The sequence below is a fragment of the Brassica napus genome, chromosome C2, assembly GCF_020379485.1.
Source record: "Brassica napus cultivar Da-Ae chromosome C2, Da-Ae, whole genome shotgun sequence".
In the NCBI taxonomy this organism is placed as follows: Eukaryota; Viridiplantae; Streptophyta; class Magnoliopsida; order Brassicales; family Brassicaceae; genus Brassica; species Brassica napus.
The window spans coordinates 49,205,129-49,225,772 of NC_063445.1; the positions used below are offsets into that span (position 1 = coordinate 49,205,129).

Genomic DNA, 20,644 nt, shown 5'->3' on the forward strand with positions numbered 1-20,644 from the left:
ACAGTAAAGAAGCCATTTTCGAAAAAAAAAAAAAAAAAATGTTAATGGCATTTTCGTAGATAAAATGCAGGTGTGGGGTTAAAATCTCAAAAAAAAAAGGAGTCAAAAGAAAAGGTTAGTTTTCTGTTTGACTCCAAGTTTTGAGTCACTTTTACTATATAGTTTAAATTGCTGAAAATGGCCGACAAACATTGGGCAAAACCCTAAAACTCTGGTTTGGGGTTTGAGCTAATTTGCTCTTCGTTTCATGCACTGTAACATGGTGACTAATTTGGTTGTAATTTCATTTTAGATTAATAACTTATTGTTGAATGTTAAGCGATAAACTGATAAAAAGAATAAAATTTACAAAAAGTTTGTTAAAAATGTTATAAAAATGAATACAAGTTTGTTGTGTTTTGTTTTTCTCTTCGGAAGTTACAAAATTTCAATGGACCACTTGACCAAACCGGTAAACAACAAACACATCCACAAACAATCTCTATGCTGACCATTTTTTTTTTCGGTTTCCATGTGATTCCTGTTACACTACAAGAAAACAGCGGCATACTGAGGGAAAAAATCGTCGGTATGTCGTCGGAATAACGCTATTCCGATGACATACCGACGAAAAAAGTCCTCGAAAATAACTCCTCGGAAATTCATTTTTCCTCGGAAATCCCTCTGAAATTTCCAACGGAATTCCGAAGAAACCCTATTTCCTCGGAATTTCCGAGGACCACAAGTTCGTCGGAAGTTGTCGTCGGAATATTCCGAGGAAGTTGTCGTCGGAATATTCCGAGGGATAAACTTCCTCGGAATATTTCTAAAATTAAAAAAAAATTATAAAATTATTTTTTTAAATTCAAATTTGAAAATATAAAATTAAAATTGAAATAGAAAACATATTTAAAATACAAAAAATAATAAAATAGTTTTTATAAATAAAAAAAAAATGTTTTATAAATACAAAATTAGTTTTAATAAATATGAAATCATCTTTTGATAAATACAAAATAGTTTTTATAAATAAAAAAAAATAATAAATTAGTGTTTATAAATCAAAATATGTTTTATAAATACAAAATTAGTTTTATAAATATAAATATTTTTATAGATATGAAATCATCTTTTTATAAATACAAAATAGTTTTTATAAATACAAAAAATAATAAAATAGTGTTTATAAATAAAAAAAATATTTTATAAATACAAAATTAATTTTAAAATATAAAATCATCTTTTATAAATCCAAAAATCGAATTTATATACAAAGAACGGTTTGTATATTTAAAAATAGTTTTTATAAATACAAAAATAAAAAAATAGTGTTTATAAATCAAAAAAATGTTTTATAAATACAAAATTAGTTTTAATAAATATAAATATTTCTATAAATATGAAATCATCTTTTATAAATCCAAAAATCGAATTTATATACAAAAAACGTTTTGTAAAATCGAATTTATATAGAAAAAACATTTTGTAAATACAAAAATAATGAACAATTTATAAAAAAAGTTCTAAATCAATTCAACACAGCCAAATCACAATTCTAAACCTATTACACAACAAATCACAATCCTACCCAATCACCCTAACAAAAATCTATCAAAAACCTTCTAAAATCATCAAATCTACTTAAAAACCTAACAAATAGGACCTAAGAGAGTGAGATAGGGTCCTTACATGATTTGTAAGGGAATGAAAAGGATTCACCGGAGAGATCGTCGCAAGAGAAGGTGGAGAACGCCGGAAGGAGAGAGAGATCGCCGGAAAGGAAGAAGAGAGAAATGGGGAAGAAGATGCGTTTGGAGTTTATAAAACCTTGGGTCCGACGGATATTTTCCGTCGGAATTCCCTCAGTATTTTCAATTTCAATTTTCCCAAAATATTTGGCGGCTTGTTTGCCCGGTTAAATGAAAATATTCCGAGGAAATTCCGACGGCCACTTAAATATCCGTCGGAATTTCCTCGGAATATTTTCATTAATTCGAGGAAAAAGAATATCCTGTGCATGTATTTCTATTAATTTATATTGTTCCTCGGAATTTCCTCGGAATATTCCGAGGAAATACCGAGGAACTAGTGTTTGGGGTTTCAAAACATCAATTTTTTTTGCCGTATTTAATTTCTTATACAATTGTAATGCATACCATTGAGGATTCTTTGTATAGATGAGCATAAACCATGAAATAACAAATTTCAAAATGAATTGTAAGTATTCCCTTTACCGTTCATTAAAGTGTATAAGTGTTTCTCTTATGTTGTGGGGATTTCGTTCATACAATCGGAAAAGTGTTTATTATAGGGTAAGGAACAAATTTTTGACTTCATAATGAACGTAAGACACTTAATAAGGGTTATATAGGTGTTATTCAAACCGCAAAAACGTTGTTTTCGGTTTAAAAACCCTATTTCCTCGGAATATTCCGAGGGAATTCCGAGGAAACCCTTTTCTTCCTCGGAATTCCGTCGAAATATTCCGAGGAAATTCCGTGGAACTAGTGTTTGGGGTTTCAAAACGTCAATTTTTTTTAAACGGATCGATCGATAGATATATGTCCAAAAACGCATCGATCGATCACTAAGATGGACCAAAGCGTAACAATGTGATCGATCGATGAGATTATCCCATCGATCGATCGAGGATATCAAGTGTTCCTCGGAATTTCCTCGGAATATTCCGAGGAAATTCTGAGGAACTAGTGTTTGGGGTTTCAAAATCTCGAATGTTTTTTTATAAACGGATCGATCGATGGATATATGTCCAAAAACGCATCGATCGATCATTAAGATGGACCAAAGCGTAACAATGTGATCGATCGATGAGATTATCCCATCGATCGATCGAGGATATCAAGTGTTTATTCCGAGGAAATTCCGAGGAACTAGTGTTTGGGGTTTCAAAATCTCGAATGTTTTTTATAAACGGATCGATCGATTGATTTATGTCCAAAAACGCATCGATCGATCACTAAGATGGATCAAAGCGTAATAATGTGATCGATCGATGGGTATATGTCCAAAAACGCATCGATCGATCACTAGTTCGTCGGAATTTCCTCGGAATATTCTGACGGATTGATGTTTCCTCGGAATTCCGTCGGTATATTCCGAGGAAATTCCGAGGATTTCATTTTCCGTCGGAATGTCCGTCAGAATACCGCTGTTTTCTTGTAGTGTTATTACAAGCTACAAAACCTAAACTTAGCGACCCATACATTGTGTCCAAATTTTTTGTCTACACTACTCTCTTTCATTGTAGGTAATCGTTGCAACCACCTATTCACTGTTCAAGTCGAATATTTAGGATTCACAAGGCAGCTGAGTTTATTCTTTAATGTTAAGTTATCGGTGAGCCTATGATAATGTGTTTCAGCCACTGAAAACAAATCAAACTAGGCTCTTAATGTCAAAGGACCTTTTCCTTCAATTCCCCCGTCCTCCCGTATAACACTTTCAGTTTCATGTCATAATAACATTATCGTGGTGATCATCAGAAGGACAAGAAAAACAGAGAACTGATTCATACTCTTAGTTCCCGGAGGTACATTCATGTGCGTCAAACCGTTGGTATTTGTTGCCTACTATCATTTCCGAAGGACAAAGTATATATTCTTTCGAGTAGCTCATACATAGTTGCAACGAGAGGCTTCTTCCATGTGTCACAGTCTTATTAGTAACCGGTTGATATGCCTTTCGAATCCTCCTTTATATTACTTCAACAAGTTCCTCTACATCCATTTCTTTGTTTTCGATGCCTTCTTTTCCTTTTTCAAGCATGGAGGTGCATTATTCTTGTGGACATGATACCCATTTGTGTATCTTTTTAAACCAGGTTGTAAAGTAATAATAATTCGGTTGTTTTTCCAAAAGGAATTTATTCCTTTCTCAAATATAATGGGTGCAGATGTTTTCAACGATTTATTAGATACGGTTTATATTTCTTAATTCATTTTAATTTTAGCAAAATTAGTATAATCCCAGTTAACTAAAAAAATAATAAAGTATTAGCTAGATTATAATAGAACTTCAGAAAGATGAGAGAGAGAGTAAAGTAACGAAGACGTTGTAATCTAAAATAAGTAACGAAGACCTTGTCTTATGGAATTAATTGCTATAGGTTGGGCAGAGGACAATGAAGGACATGTGGGGGACATTGTTACAAAAGTCAATAACTGAAGTCCTGAAATTGCCAAATGGCGGAAAAATAGTCCACCGTACAAAAAGAAAAAAATAAATGATCTCCAGAAAGCTCTCGAGGAACTACAGTCAGACAATAATAGAACACATGAGAAAATTTAGAGGTATCTCGCAAACTACAAGATGCCTATAAGGATGAAGGAAATTATTGGCATCAGAAAAGTCGTAACATGTGGTACACAGCAGGCGATCTCAATACAAAATTTTATCATGCTTTGACGAAAAAACGACGAGTTCGGAACAGGATTGTAGGATTACATGATGAAACTGGCAATTGGATTACAGAAGATAAGGGAGTAGAAAAAGTGGCGGTGGACTATTTTGATGAATTATTTACTACTACTTCCCCATCAGATTTTGATAGCTATCTGGCGGAAATAACACCTGGTATAACGCTACAGATGAATCAACGGCTGCTGCATATTGCGACGGAAGAGGAGGTTCGACAAGTTCTATTCATGATGCATCCAGAAAAGGCTCCAGGACCGGATGGAATGACAACTCTTTTCTTTCAACATTCTTTGCATATAATTAAAGGAGATTTGGTGGAAATGGTGAATAATTTCCTTGTTTCAGGAGTAATGGATCCAATGTTAAATATTACTAAAATATGTATGATACCAAAAACGGAGAAACCTACGAGGATGATGGAATTACGGCCAATCAGCCTATGTAATGTAGGGTATAAGATCATATCCAAGGTTCTATGTCAATGCTTAAAACTATGTCTACCTTCCCTCATTTTGGAAACACAATCGGCATTTGTGGCAGGAAGATTGATATCGGATAATATTCTTATTGCACAGGAAATGTTAAGCATGTCAAGGAAAGTATATGTCAATCAAAGCAAATATGAGTAAAGCATACGATAGGGTGGAATGAGACTTCATTCAGGCACTCCTACAGAAAATGGGATTCGACTCCCATTTGATTAAACTAATGATGGAGTGTATATCGTCGATTCAGTATTGGGTCTTATTAAATGGTCAACCGCGAGGTCTCATAATTCCACATAGAGGCTTACACCAAGGAGATCATTTGTCTCCTTATCTATTCATTATGTGTATTGAGGCGTTAATTGCAAACATAAAAAAACGGAGAGAGAGAAACAATTAACCGGAATGAAAGTGGCCAGAGTATGTCCATCGATATCTCACTTGCTCTTTGCAGATGATAGTTTTTTTTTTCTGCAAGGCACAAAAGGAGGAATGCCAAACCATTCTCAGGATTTTAAAAGACTACGAGGCAGTATCGGGGCAACTCATAAGCTTCCAAAAATCATCGATTCAATTTGGACACAAGATCAAGGAATCTAGCAGACAAGAATTGAGGGATATCTTGGGTATACAGAATTTAGGGGGAATGGGATCCTACCTAGGACTACCGGAAAATCTGGGCGGTTCGAAAATACAAGTCTTCAGTTTTTTGCAGAAACGTTTAAACAATAGAATAAACGGATGGACATTCAAAATTTTCTCTAAAGGAGGAAATGAGGTGATTATCAAATAATTGGTTACGGCTTTGCCAAATCATGTGATGTTTTGCTATCGTCTACCAAAGACTACATCAAAGAAACTGACGAGTGCGGTAGCACAATTCTGGTGGAGTCCAGGGGGAAGCACAAAAGTCATGCACTGAAAATCATGGGAGAAAATATGTGAAAATAAGGATGTAGGGGGTTTAGGGTTTAAATATATTACCAATTTTAACACGGTGGTGCTTGGGAAGCAGTTATGGCGTTTAATAGAAAAGCCAAATACAATTTTTGCACGAGTTTTAAAAGGACGGTACTACATGAATGCTTCACCCTTGGAGCCGATTCGTTCATATTCTCTGTCATATGGATGGCGGAGTATTGTTTCCGCTAGATCTCTGGTAAGCAAAAGACTAATTAAAAGGGTGGGATCAGGATCATCTATATCAGTATGGAATGACCCATGGCTCCCAACCACTCGCCCGAGACCAGCAAATAAAAAACAACAAAATAATAACCCAGACCTTACAGTGGACGCTCTTATAGATCCCGTTTCGCGAACTTGGAACTTACATGCAATTTAGGCTCTGATGGATCTCCAGGATGCGAAAATCATAGAAAGCATCCCACTTAATAAGACCCAGATGGTGGATAGGGATGTATGACATTTCACAAAGAATGGAAGATATACGGTAAAATCAGGATGCCAGCTTGAGAGGGTTTATCCAGATAAGGAAAAACCACCGGATGTATTCGGGCCCACATTTGGTCTTTTAAAGGCTCACTGTTGGAAAGTACGGCGCCCGCCAAAGATTAAACATTTCTTATGGCAACTGGTATCATGGTGTATTGCGGTAAAAAAAAATTTAAGAGCACGAGGAATACTAGGAGATATATGATGTGCTAGATGTGGGACTTCAGAGGAATTGATACACCATGTGTTTTTCGAATGCCCTCCAGCGATTTGGGTATGGGTGCTATCGAAGATACCATCGAATCCAACTATTTTCCCAACCAGCTCCCTCTTTACAAATATAGATCATGTTTTTTGGCGAGTCCTTCCACAAATGGATGATCATAAGTTCACATGGATATTATGGTATATATGGAAAGAGAGGAATAATAAAGTTTTTAGTAACTTGGATATGGATCCCAGAGACACCCTTAAATTAGCAGAAACTGAATCAACCATGTGGAGTGAGGCACAACTGGTGAACATACAAAGGTCAACACCATCTGTCGCGGTTCCAACACTACCGTCAATCCCATGACGATGGTGCTTTGCAGATGGCTCATGGAAGGAACATGACTGTTTATCTAGACAAGGTTGGTATAGTACTTTGGAAGGTTTTGATGGTCTGATGGGCGCACAAAATGTCCGGGCTAGTCTTTCCCCTCTTCATGCAGAGGTGGAAGCACTAGTTTGGGAAATGGAGTATATACGAAATTTACGTCAAAATTATGTCACATTTGCAACGGATTACTCTCAATTGGTGAAGATGATTTCAGAACCAGAAGAATGACCAGCTTTTGCAAGTTATTTGGAAGATATCAAGCTCCTCAAAGAGAGTTTTCTCAGCTCAGAGATCATTCATGAACCAATGACGCAAAATACTAAGGCGGATAGCCTCGCATGCAGTGTTAGGAGACATTTGTCTTTCGTCGTTCACATGGATGCAGAGCCTCCAACATGGTTTTCAAAGTCTGTTTGAATCTATTAAGTTGATGACAAAAAAAAAGATATCACAGACAAGTCTCTCACATCTGAAGTTGAAAGATATATTAACTAGTATATAATATAGATGGATCAATCAACTTATCACCAATTGATTTAAGGTTGGAAATTATATAATTTAGCAAAATTTTGGTATAAATGGTTGGAGAAACTTAATTTTTCCCATATAACTTATGCGGTTGTATTTGTAAAAATATGAATAAAATTTTATAAATGCATATTCGTTTCAAATTAAAAATTACATTACATTTTGTCAACAATATGGAACAATTTAGAAGAATATATATATATTGTATAAAAATCTTGATTTCTCTCTCTTTCTCTCTTTATATATATATATATATATCTCGATGCTTATGTCTGCGTGTGTAGTCCTCCAATACATTGCAAAGTAGGCAAAGAGAGGAAGAGAGATAAATGAGTTGGTTTGTTAAGGAAAGAAGAGGAGGTGCATGGAAGCAAGGATGACGTCATCAGCACCTCTACTAACTCTCTTTGCCATCATATCTCTACTCCTCTTTCTATCTTCCTACCCACGTTACAGGTACGAGGTTGAGAAAACCACCACAAATCTCAAACTCTTCTTACTGTTCCTCCCGATTCTCTTTGTCTTTCTGTTGGTCTCTCTACAATTCGTCCATCGAGTTCTCTTCAGATCCTCTTACTACGTCAAAGCAAACCAGGCTGCATCTCTTTTTGCAGAAGGCCACTTTCCTTGGGGAGTGTTGCTTATGCTGCTTCTTTTACTTGTTTTAGTTTCTAAACAATCTTACTTTCACTCCTTATGGTACCCGATCTTATGATCTTAATATATATTCGCCACAAATGTATATTGAAGATTGATATGTTTGCTTCTTGTAATCCAATCTAAACTCTACACATGTACAAGCTGATATATTGTCTCAACTAGTTTTGCTATATTGTTTTCTTAGTAATAAATAATACTGACAAATCGAGATGAAATATTATGCGACAAATTTAGAAAATAACATTTTGGTTGTTTTATTAGAGGTTAGAAAATTTCATGGACCATTTGACCAAAACCTGTCAACAACAAACACATGGACAAGTAAGAAAACAGAAAAGATCTATGTTAGTTTTTTTCTGTTTTCATGTGTTTCTAAGATTACAAGCTACAAAACCTAACTTATCTTGTGCAGTTCATCATCATCGAACTCTTTGACCATTCTTTATTCAAATTACCTCCTTAACTTTTTGACGTCAACAATTTTTTTCAACAATAACAGCACATAATGGCGAAAGATAAAGAAGAACAAAACGAAAAAAAATCTTCACCGTTATCATGTTTCAAGAACATCTCATTTCCATTCAACACAATTTTCTTGATCGCAAACTCGATTTTCCTAGCCACATCAGCTTTCTGGTTTGTGACCATCTCAATGTTACATTACAAGACGGATGAATGTAACCGGTTCGTGACAACTCCCGGAATCTTCGTGAGCTTCTCATTGCTATTCATGACTCTCGCAGGCTTCTACGCCGCTTACTACAAATCCGATTGTCTCTTCCGAATCCACTTCTTCATCTTCTTCTTGTGGATGTTCGTGGTCGTGGCTAAAGCAGTTTTCGTTTACCGTCTCAATAACGAGACCAATCCTAGGTTGTACCCTGGGACGAAGATACATGAGTTTAGGTTGGAGGATTACTCGGGATGGGTACGTAGATTGGTCATCAAAGACGATGAATGGTATCGTACTAGGAGATGTCTTGTTAAGGACAATGTTTGTAACAAACTATTCTCTAACCAAAACATGTCGGCTTCTGAGTTTCGTCAGATGAATCTAACTCCTATACAGGTAACTACATACGTACGCACAAAGAATATATATATATATATATATATATAATATATATATACTGTTTATATGATAGTTTTTTATTTCATTCGAATATACTTTATTTTATTTTAACAGTCGGGTTGCTGCAAACCACCGCTTTCATGTGGATTAACTTACGTGAAACCAAACATTTGGACAATGTCAAGATATTATAACAACGTTGAAGATGATTGCAAGACATGGAACAACACGGCAAACACATTATGCTTCGATTGCGATTCATGTAAAGCCGTGACTATTGCAAATTTACAAAATACTTCATTTTCCTTAACATTTAATATCCTCCATATCGTATTTAGTCTTTCCATTGGCATTGTTGGTTGGTTTGCTTGGTTAAGGATTCTTCGAGAAACTGAGAACTAGCTAGGCTTTAATTGTAACATATGTATAAATAAATATCCCAGTTCATAAAAAACACATGCGTATAAATATATCTTTCTCTTGTGTTTATCTTTCTTGTACAGTCTCGATTCTTTACCGATATGCATGTGAAGTTAATAGACTAGTAGTTTTCATATTCAAATTGGTATAACTAAACCGAACCAAATTAAAATGATATAAACTGATGAAATTTTATTTTTTTTTGTAAAAAACATAAAATATTTTAAAATTCCTTTATTTTGCTAAGAAATCGAATATATATTTTTAAAACTGGATCGTGAAATCATTTTTTTTCTGATAATTAATAATAGAGATACCCAACCCGGTTAAGCCAACGCCATACATTTGAAACCGAAATTGAAACTGAAATTGAGGAACCAATAATGAAACCATGGTTAGGGATATAAACCGGAGTTCTCAACTCGTTCGGAGATAAAGATTCTCCGATCTTCTGTGACAAAACAAAATCGTCTCTTCGCCAAAGTTTTCTGGGTCTTCGATCTTGAGAGATCTTTGTCTCCCCGGTCATCAAGCTCACGGGTGACTCTGTTCTGATACAAATTGATATTCCAGATTTTTAGGGAATCTCTTTCAGGGCTTTGCTCTAACATGGTAAGTTATCAGTTAAAGTTTTCATTTTTATTTATGATTCGAGTCAATTCTTTCAGTTTCAGTGTTTGATTTGCTCTGTTTTTTCTTATTACAGTCAGGAAGAAAGGAAACGGTGTTGGATTTGGCTAAGTTTGTGGATAAGGGCGTGCAAGTTAAGCTTACTGGTGGTCGACAAGGTAAAGAACAAGTTAAGCTTCTTTTATATGATTCTTGCTTTTGAGTTTTTGATGCTTGTTTATTTATTGTTGGCAGTCACTGGAACTCTTAAAGGCTACGATCAGTTGCTGAACCTTGTTCTAGATGCGGCGGTGGAGTCTGTTCGAGGTATCTCTCTCTCTCTCTCTTTGCATTTTCTTTATGTATATGAACTACTGCACAACATGATGAGATGAAGTAGTTTAGGTCAAAGCTCTGTATCTGATTCAGTTCCTTCAATAGATATTTTTATTAGATAGGTTAGAAGAGAGGGACTTGTTCTATATTGAGACCAGAAGCTATGCTGTCTTGTTGTTGGTCTCCATGATTTATATGTCTGTTGCCTGTATTTCGTTTCAGTTTACCTTACTCTGATACATTCAAATGTCGCCATGTGTATATGTAGATATGCTGGGAAGAGAGGGGGTTTTCATTTGCTTAATCCATGATGTATATATATATATATCCATGTTAAAACTAGAGTTTTGTTTGCCTTCTTGGTTTCTATGATTTATATGACATTTTGTCTAATTTTTGACCAGATCATGATGATCCATTGAAGACTACTGACCAGACCAGACGCCTTGGTTTAATTGTATGACTCACTTACCTTCTCTTTTCACTGTTTATTATAAGAGTATATTCTATATAATAAGATTAAGAGCATTTTTACTTCTGGCATCTTCTTTCCTGTTATGATGTTTTGTAATTAAAACCCATTGATAAACTACTAAGTCTTGTCTATGGTTTCAGGTTTGTCGCGGAACTGCGGTGATGCTCGTCTCACCAACTGATGGAACTGAAGAAATTGCTAACCCGTTCGTTCAACCTGAAGCTGTCTAATGAGATTCTTCCAAGATTATGTCTCTCTCTCTTTCTTAGTTCAACTTTGGGGTTTAGTGAGCATTGTGGATCTGAATATCTGCTATTATCTTGAAAAATTTTGTTTTAATATACCTATTTTGGAACATCATAGGCTCTTCTTGTGAAACTTGAAAAGCACTCGCTACTAAGCAATGAATTATAGTGTGCTTTTAGTGTTTTAAGATTTATTCTTGGACAAGATGACTTTGTAACTACAAACATCTGAACTCTTTGGACCAGTCTTTATGTGTCGGTGTTCTTACAAATCCACCGATCAAACTCTTCTTGTTAATGAAGTCACGAGATTCTGTTACGATAGAGACATTTTCAAAGCGACAAGATCTTGAAGAACAGATGGAGGACTGATTCGTAGAATGGTTGGTATTGGTTATGTTTCTGAAACAAGCTTTGTTCTACAAGACCTTGAAGGAGAACATATTGAGGATTATCTTAGACATCACATCGAGAAACTGGCTTTGAAATTTCAGTGGCCTGTGCTGAGACCGGTTTGGCAAATGTATGTCGACCAGATCGAACCAATTCTTATCTAAGGTTCGAAAATCATTTAAGAAAAAAATGTTTAAGATCATTTCACGTCTCTTTAAGAAATGAAAAAACAAAATAAATGCAAGTTAGAAAGAAAAAAACAAATTGTACATATGTACTGAAATGCATACAAGCAAGCAAGAAGCAACTATGAATGGCTCCGGTTTGGATATGAAAAACTCTGATGGGGCAGTACTTAATAATTTGGTTTGATACTATAACATCGCTGTCAAACTTACGTTTGTTTCCGCTTCGATCTTTGATTTGTATGTAAAATGTGGGAGATTGGAGAGTGCTCGTAGAGTGTTTGATCAAACCGAGTCTAAATATTTGAAATTCTGGACTCCAGCTATGTCAGGGTATAACTAGAGACGCAAGGGAGCTCTTTGATTTGATGCCTGAGAGGAATATAATCTCATGGGACGCTATGTTGGGTGGATCTGTACGTGCTAGCCAGAGCCGGTCCTAGTTATTATATGGCTAGAAGCCAATTTAAAAAATGTGGCTGAAGTCCCTCGAACCCGCAACCTGTAACAGGTTACAACAACCACCCAACCGCTGGGCTACTAAGAACTTTCTGTTTAAATGTGGCCGTTTAGGATGATAATATTTGGTGGCTGGAAGCACAAGCTTCATTGGCTTCCCTCCAAGACCGGCTCTGGTGCTAGCGAATGGGAAGAGGCCCTAAATGCCTAATTGATACGTATGAGGCGAGACGTCCACCTGTCGTCTTCCAATACAAAAGGAGGGACAAAACGGCTCTACAATGAGAAAGCTACAGATGTCAGCTTTCGGTTGGAGAATAAGGATAAGAAGAATAATGAATAAAAGAGGTTAGCGTGAGCTGTCATGCTGCACATGGCCTATCGAGTAGTAGGACGGTGTGAGCAGGCACGTAAGTTTGTCTTATATAAGTTGTGTCATCGAGTCTGTTTTAGGCATCAAAGATTGTTGATCATTGTTAAGGGGAGAGAGAGAAACTCCTGAGAAAAACTCATATGTGTTAAGCTAGACGGGTTTCCAACCTAAAACCAATTGGTTATAAGTGGAGTGTTCCATCCATCTTATATATTACTAAAGATCCCTTCCAATATCCGATGTGGGACATTTATCCCTAATACGCCCCCTCGAGATGATGGCTTTTTAAGCGTCAATCTCGGAATGTTCGGGTAAGGATCGATGAGCCGAATTTGGGCTGGATCGATAATGGATCGGATTGGACTGCATGGATCGGGCTCTGATACCATGTTAAGCTAGATGGGTTTCCAACCTAAAACCAATTGGTTATAAGTGGAGTGTTCCATCCATCTTATATATTACTAAGGATCCCTTCCAATATCTGATGTGGGACATTTATCCCTAATAATATGTACCTTGAGTGATCAATAATATCAGTATTTGTCCTTATTTACATTGTTCTTGTCACTAAGCGATAGCAAAAGTCTATCATTTGGTATCAGAGCAGTGACGATCGGGAATCATGGCACCAAAGAAGAACGATACGAAGGTTAACATGGACCAGCTGCAACAACAGATGAGCAGCGTTGTTGTAGCAGAGATTGGTCCAGCGATGGGAAGGATAGACTCGATGGAACAAACGCTTCAAACGATGCAAGGACAGCTTAACAGCATCTTTGCTCGTTGGGAGCAGAAGGCGAAGGCCAAGGAGGAAGAACAACGGAGGTCGATGGAGAAAGCCCGCGGTAAGAGCCACGTCAGTGACGAGACTCGATCCGACGGCAAGATTGGTCAACACAAACACCTGGAGGACGGTGAGCAGAGCCTTCTGGTGGACCAAACTCCGATCGACAGTCGCGGCGATGAATCAGGGGTCCGACGTGCACGGAGGCGTGGATCTCGGTTTCACGACAACTACGACGACGACAGAGGACGGTCTCTGACACGGAGGTTGGAGCTGCCTCTGTTCGACGGAGAGAACGCTGACAGCTGGGTTCTCAAGGTCGAACAGTACTTTGAGATCCGCGAGTACTCGGAGGAGGAGAAGCTACACAACGTGAGGACGTGCTTCGACGGTGTGGCCTTGCTGTGGTACCGTTGGGAGCGAGACCGGAACCCATTTCGTAGCTGGAACCATATGAAATACCGGGTATTGGAGCAGTACTCATCCAACAAGGACACCTCCGCCGGCGAAAGGTTACTGACATTGCGACAAACTGGCACCGTCCAGGAATACTATCGCGATTTCAAAAACCTCGCCATGAACGCACCAGAGGTAACGGAGGAGGTCTTGGAACTGGAGTTCATCGTTGGGTTGCAAACGAAGATCCGGGCCGGCGTGAAGTTGTTTGAACCTCGTGGATTGCAAAAACTGATGGAGATGGCGACGAAAGTGGAGGACTGTTCCGGCGAGGGCGAGTCATCGCCGCCTAAGGGAGGACGCTTGAATAGTTTGGGCCTTTCGACCACGTCACCAAAGCCCAACTCAGTGGTCCAAACTACAACACCAAATCGTTCGAAGCCCGGCCCATTTTCGACAAACCTTAATAATCGAAGCGGGGGTCGCGCGACGACGACTCATGGGCGTTTGAAACCACTGTTTCGGCGTCTAACACCGGAGGAAGTGGCGAAATGGCAGGCAGAGGTTCTATGCTTTAAGTGCGATTAGAAGCGGCATCATAATCACCTTTGTTCCAAACCGAAGCTGACAGTGTTGGTCACTCATGACGATGGTTCTGAGACAGAACTATTGGAGGAGCCTTGCGAGCTAGATGAGGAGGTTGAAGCGGTTGTGGCAGAGGTTTCAATCAACTCCGTGGTAGGGATGACATCTCCGAAGACAATGAAATTGAAGGGGAAGATCGGCACTTAAGAGGTGGTGGTGCTGATTGATAGCGGTGCTTCCCACAATTTCATCTCGGAGGGGTTAGTAAAGCGTTTGAAGCTGGAGACTTATAGTACGGTGAAGTATGGGGTCTTAGTCGCAGGAGGAGTCAAAGTTCAAGGCAGAGGAGTGATTGAAGAGGTTGATCTGGTGCTTCCATCATGTACGATCTGTACCAGCTTCTTACCATTAGAACTGGGCATTGCAGATGTCATTTTGGGAGTCCAGTGGCTGGATACCTTGGGTGAGATGCGTGTTAACTGGAAGCTTTAGTGGATAAAGATCTTGTTGGAGGGAAATTGGGTGACAATACAAGCGATCTCAGTCTCCACTTTGCAGCAGTGTCACTTAAGTCACTACGGAAAGCACTGGGAAAGGAGGGCGAAGGGATGATTGTGGAGTATGGAGGAATACAGAAGGATGAGGCGTCAGTTCCTGTGGCTATGGATGGGCAATGGAGAGCTGTTCTTGACCGTTATGCTCAGGTGTTCAAGGAACCAACAGGCTTACCTCTTTCGCGTGGGAAGGAGCACGCGATCAACTTTGAGGAAGGAGCTAAGTCAGTTAGCGTCAGACCATTCTGGTACCCACAGACACAGAAGGCAGAGATCGAGAAGCAGATCACTTCTATGTTGGCTGCATGCATTATCCAAAAGAGCAGTAGTCCGTTCTCTAGTCCGGTGATGTTGGTCCGAAAGAAAGACGGTAGCTGGCGGTTTTGTGTCGACTACAGGGCACTCAACCGCGTGACAGTGGCAGATAAGTACCTGATCCCGATGATTGATCAACTCCTCGACGAGCTACACGGAGCAAAGGTGTTCTCGAAACTTGATCTTCGCTCAGGCTATCACCAGATACGGGTGAAGCAATCAGACGTACCCAAGACAGCATTCCGCACTCACGACAGCCATTACGAGTTCCTAGTAATGCCGTTTGGGTTATCGAATGCGGCTGCTACATTTCAGTCCCTCATGAATCAAATCTTTCGACCGTACCTTCGGAAGTTTGTGCTAGTCTTCTTTGATGACATCCTAGTCTACAGCAAGACTGCGGAAGAGCATCAGGGACATTTAGAAACGGTGTTGCAAGTCTTGCAGGAGCAGAAGCTGTATGCAAACTTCAAAAAATGCAAGTTTGGCAGCTCCACCTTGGAGTATTTGGGTCACGTCATCTTGGAGAAAGGAGTATCTGCTGCTGATGACAAGATCAGAGCAATGGTAGATTGGCCAATTCCTAGGAATATCAAGAATCTGCGAGGGTTCTTAGGCTTGACGGGATATTACCGAAAGTTTGTGCGCAGTTACGGGAGTATTGCGCGGCCACTCACAGTGCTGCTTCGCAAGGATCAGTTCCAGTGGGGAGCGGAAGCCGCCACAGCCTTTGTGTCTCTGAAGCAGGCGATTTCGTCAGTACCGGTCTTGGCTATGCTTGACTTCAACGCCCAATTCATTGTGGAGTCTGATGCTTCAGGAATAGGGTTGGGCGCCGTTCTGATGCAAGGACAGCAACCCATCGCTTACTTTAGCCAAGCTCTGACTGATAGGCAACGTGCAAAATCCGTCTACGAGCGTGAACTCATGGCCATAGTTTTCGCCATGCAGAAGTGGCGCCACTACCTCATTGGGAGGAAGTTCGTAGTGCGCACGGATCAGAAGAGTTTGCGGTTTTTGATGGAACAACGTGAAGTGAATTTGGAGTATCAGCGTTGGTTGACAAAGCTGCTTGGGTTTGATTTCGACATTGTGTATAAGTCGGGCCTGGAGAATAAGGCGGCTGACGCACTCTCGAGAAAGATGGCAGTGACTGAATTATACGCTGTCTCGGTGTCCATGGTGCTGCAACTGGAGAAGATAGCAGAAGAAGTAGACCACGGCCCTGAGTTGCAGCGGATCATTGAGGAGTTAGCAAAAGGATCTAATAAATGGAAGGAATATTCTAAGGTTCAAGGGAGGTTACTTCGCTGTGGGAAGCTTGTTATACCAAAAGGGTCGGCACTGGTGGGGTTCATTATGGAGGAGTATCACAGTGGGAAGATTGGGGGCCATGGAGGGGTTCTCAAAACTCAGAAACGGATTGGGGAACTGTTCTATTGGACAGGGATGATGACAGACATACGCCGTTTTGTGGCTGCTTGCGCGGTTTGTCAACGTCAGAAATATTCTACTTTGGCTCCAGGAGGGTTACTCCAGCCTTTAACAATTACAGATAAGGTTTGGGAAGATATCTCCATGGATTTTGTGGAAGGACTACCACGCTCCATGTGGGTGAATTCAGTGCTAGTAGTGGTGGATCGGTTGACCAAATACAGTCATTTCATCAGCCTCAGTCACCCCTTTTCAGCTACTGATGTCGCATTGCTGTTCATTCGAGAAGTGGTGCAACTACATGGCTTTCCACGCACTATCGTCTCGGATCGAGACAAAGTTTTTACAAGTTTGCTCTGGAAGGAACTGTTCCGCTTGTCAGGCACTAACTGTGGGAACCGAAATTCGCACTGTCGATTTTCGTTTAAATTAGGAAAGTAGGAGAACCCTAGTTTCCCAGAGGTCCCGGATATCTACTAATACCACACGCTAAGCAATCAGAACACGAGATAACAACGATAAAGTATAAGAAAATCGTAAAAAAAGAGCAAAGAGAAGTCTTATTCCGAATTGGCGTATGAGCGTTTACAACAAGATATAAGCCTGGGCTCAAGAGCTGTCGGCAAGATTCCTAGTTCTAGCAACCCTAAGACGGCTAAACCTAATTGAGTCGCAGCTCGAATAACAAAAACGGAAAGTTGTCTAATTGCTCTAAGTGCTAAGTTTTTCTGTGAAAAGTCCCCCCCCATGCCTCTCGCCTAGGACTCCTTATATACTGGCTCCAAGGTCGGTTTACGCTTTTCCCCTTCTGCCCTTAAGCCGTCATAGCATAAAAATGAAGATATTCCATTTTTTACGATCTTCGTAATTATCTTCAAAATTTCATATTTATCCGCGGAAACTTGACGTTTATTTTTCCTTGCGAGCCAAGCGTAAACCGTTATGCGACTTACGGGCTGTTGGTTAAGAAATCCTAAGTTGGGCTTCGAATCATGTCTTAGGTCCCTTTGGGCCATCTTCCGACCCGAAGCGTTTATTACGGTTTTTTTCGATAAAGAACGAACTTTTCGCAGTTTTTACGGTAAAGTTTGATCGATAACTTAGAATGGCGGGGAATCGTGAAATGGGTTCGCTACGGTCTTCAGAAGATAGCATCGAAGGATAGACGAGAACGCATGGACTAATGTCGTATCGATGTTTCAGAAGAGCTCGGTCACTACGTAGCGACCGAACTTTGGTTCGAGCTTGGTCACTACGTAGCGACCGAGCTCCGGCTCGAGCTTGGTCGCTACGTAGCGACCAAGCTCCTTCATGTGTTCGGTTGCTGCGTAGCGACCCTCTTCGAGCTCTTGTCTGATGACTCGCGTTTCTTCCGCAAAGCTTTACTTAAAGAAGAATCTATTTCGAAAAAGTATTTGTCGAAGAAGGTGATGCGCCTCAGATCATAGACCCGGGCCAGGATGATGCGACCATGGCTGAGCCAGATGATTCTTCAACAAAAGACAAACCAGGATGGATTAATGGTGAGGATACTGATCTAAAACCAGCTGATGAGACTGAGGACGAGCTGGAACCAGCTAAAGAGAGTATGCTTGAGCTGAAACCAGCTGAAGTGATAGTAGATGGGCTAGATGAGCTGAGTGAGCTAAGTGATACTAGCTTGGAGCTGAATGAGCTAAGTGACACTGAAGATGGAGCTGGTTTAGTTGCTGGGCGAAATGAGCATTTTTCAGCCCAAAGAAAAATTCATAACAAATTCAATTTGGGTCGGTTTTACACCAAATTCGACCAGACCTTTCCTCAGTCCATTTCAAGCCCATTCTCATCAAGAATGCCAAGAGGGAGTCAGCAAGGAAGTCTTGGTCGTGCATGGGAAAAAGAATTCAACAAAAATCATTAATTTCGGTCTTTAGTCAAAGTCTTCATTTCTAGTTTCCATGTCTTGTTTTTAGCACATTCTTCTTTGGATTTCTACAACTTGTAATCCTATATATAGGGCCTAAGAGCCACGAAATAAGATAAGCTTTTTCCCCTTTTATTTGAGTTTATCTATTTGTTCTTTGTAGAACACTTCTTTGTTTCTTGGTGAGGTTATCTCCGAGTAAACAGCCTCTAATTCGTTGGACCTGTGCGTCATATCAGGCAACGTTTAGAAATCCTTCTTTTGGTGGACTTGTGAGTCATATCAAGCACCAACTGAAGTCTGGTAGTATCATTGGGCCATCCGCAACCCATTGTGTCACCGTTCAATCCATCAGTTCTCCCTTTTGGCGAGTTCATATCCCTTTAGTCCGGTCGAGTGATCCTTCCCTATTTTAGGGCGTATCAAGTGGTATCAGAGCCACTCAACCGGTACTATCTATCCATCTTTCTCATCTTTCATTTCTAAACACTTCTTCTTCATCTTTCTATCTCAAATCCGGGCCACTACCTTACCTATCGCCATTCTTCTATTAAAAAAAAAAGAGAAAAGAAAAGAAAAAAAAAAAAGATCTATCAAATAAAAAGAGAAAAGAAAAAAAAAAGTTTGATTTATTTGGCTAGGTGGTTGAAGAGAAATCCTGCTGGCTGAGGAGAAATCCAGCCTTGGAGTGGTTAATACGGATTTCAAAACAATTCTCTTTATCTTTCTATCTTGTGTTCATCTCTTGCTTGCTTGGAGAAATCCATTGGGTTATTTGATTTGTTCTCTTAGAACTTTGAGAGGAGACTCTTGAGTGACCATAAAATCTGAGAGAAACACTTGTGTGGGTGAGATCAAACACTTGAGAGTGTGAGGATTATTTTTATCTGTTAACCTTTTGTGTTGAGAACTTTCAGGTTAAGATGTTTGAAGCTGATCAAAGAAGGCTTTTCAGTCAGTTTGAAGTCTGGGAGTTTTGTGACAACCTTGTGGAGGGTGTGGTGAAAGCCCTCAAGGACGTCAGCAAGATCCAAAAGAAGAGCACAACCACACGTGCATCTGTAGCTAAGCCTTCCTTATTCATCAATGAAAAACCCAAAGGTAAATCTGAAAACAACCTTGAAGATCAAAAAGATTTTTCAGATTCTTTACCAATTTTTGATGAGTATGATGAAGAGATGATTGAAAGTTTGATCATTTGTGAGGATGAATGTGATCTTCCATCTCCAAAATCTGATTTTATGTTTGATGATGAAGAGACTAATGGACTAACCTGTTTTGAACCGGAGCATCCGAGTAGTCTTGTTCTATTTTCACAGGATTTTAAGGAAGAACCATTCGACTACTCACATCAAGGACTGCTTCTTGGCACCAGGAGACCCAAGGACGATGATCTAGGTCCCATATTTGATGAGGAAGGCGAACCTGGTCCAACCTTTGAAGCGGAAGCACCAAGCATAACATCCATCATCATGGAGAACCAACTTTGCTTTGATCCCTGCACAACTCCTACGCCTTTGACCACATACATTCAAGAGCACTGTGAGAAACTTGATTTGATTAATTTTCTGCCTGATCTGTTTGATAAAGTCAGTTCCAATGACATAAAACTTTCTGGTCTTGATCATCTTGAAAAGTCATCTGAGCTTGATTTGCAACAACTAGTTTTCTGCTCTAGAAAATCGTTTGATTCATTTGTCTTCAAAGAAAATAGCTTTAGTCTGAGATCTTATGGACATGAACTGATCACTGGAATTTTGTTTGCATCCTCATATGCTTTGGAAGATTTTATGGTTAGCACATTGCTGGAACAGAATTCACATAAAGCTGAAACAGATTTTTGTGGTGATTCTGTTTTGAAACCTGTCCATTCTTATTCTGAATCTGATCTTGAACTAAAACTTTTGTGTTCTGAATCTGATCAAGTTAGGCACGTTTTGGAAATGTTCTATGGTAGTTCATGC

At 39.4% G+C, this 20,644-nt stretch overlaps 2 protein-coding genes and 1 pseudogene across 2 annotated transcripts; all 3 read left to right on the top strand.

The window, feature by feature from the left end:
- Nucleotides 1–7,796: 7,796 nt before the first annotated feature.
- Nucleotides 7,797–8,312, top strand: LOC106451748 (annotated as a pseudogene).
- Nucleotides 8,313–8,553: 241 nt separating this feature from the next.
- LOC106451741 (tetraspanin-13-like) lies at nt 8,554–11,487 on the top strand. Its single transcript, XM_048746362.1, has 5 exons — nt 8,554–9,211; nt 9,329–10,246; nt 10,341–10,570; nt 10,984–11,036; nt 11,195–11,487. Exons 1-2 carry the CDS (start codon nt 8,648–8,650, stop codon nt 9,614–9,616), a joined length of 852 nt encoding a protein of 283 aa, XP_048602319.1. The 5' UTR covers nt 8,554–8,647; the 3' UTR covers nt 9,617–10,246; nt 10,341–10,570; nt 10,984–11,036; nt 11,195–11,487.
- On the top strand, nt 10,021–11,487 carry LOC106451758 (sm-like protein LSM7). Its single transcript, XM_013893738.3, has 5 exons — nt 10,021–10,246; nt 10,341–10,422; nt 10,499–10,570; nt 10,984–11,036; nt 11,195–11,487. The coding sequence occupies exons 1-5, from the start codon at nt 10,244–10,246 to the stop codon at nt 11,282–11,284; spliced, it is 300 nt and encodes a 99-aa protein (XP_013749192.1). The 5' UTR covers nt 10,021–10,243; the 3' UTR covers nt 11,285–11,487.
- Nucleotides 11,488–20,644: the final 9,157 nt, after the last annotated feature.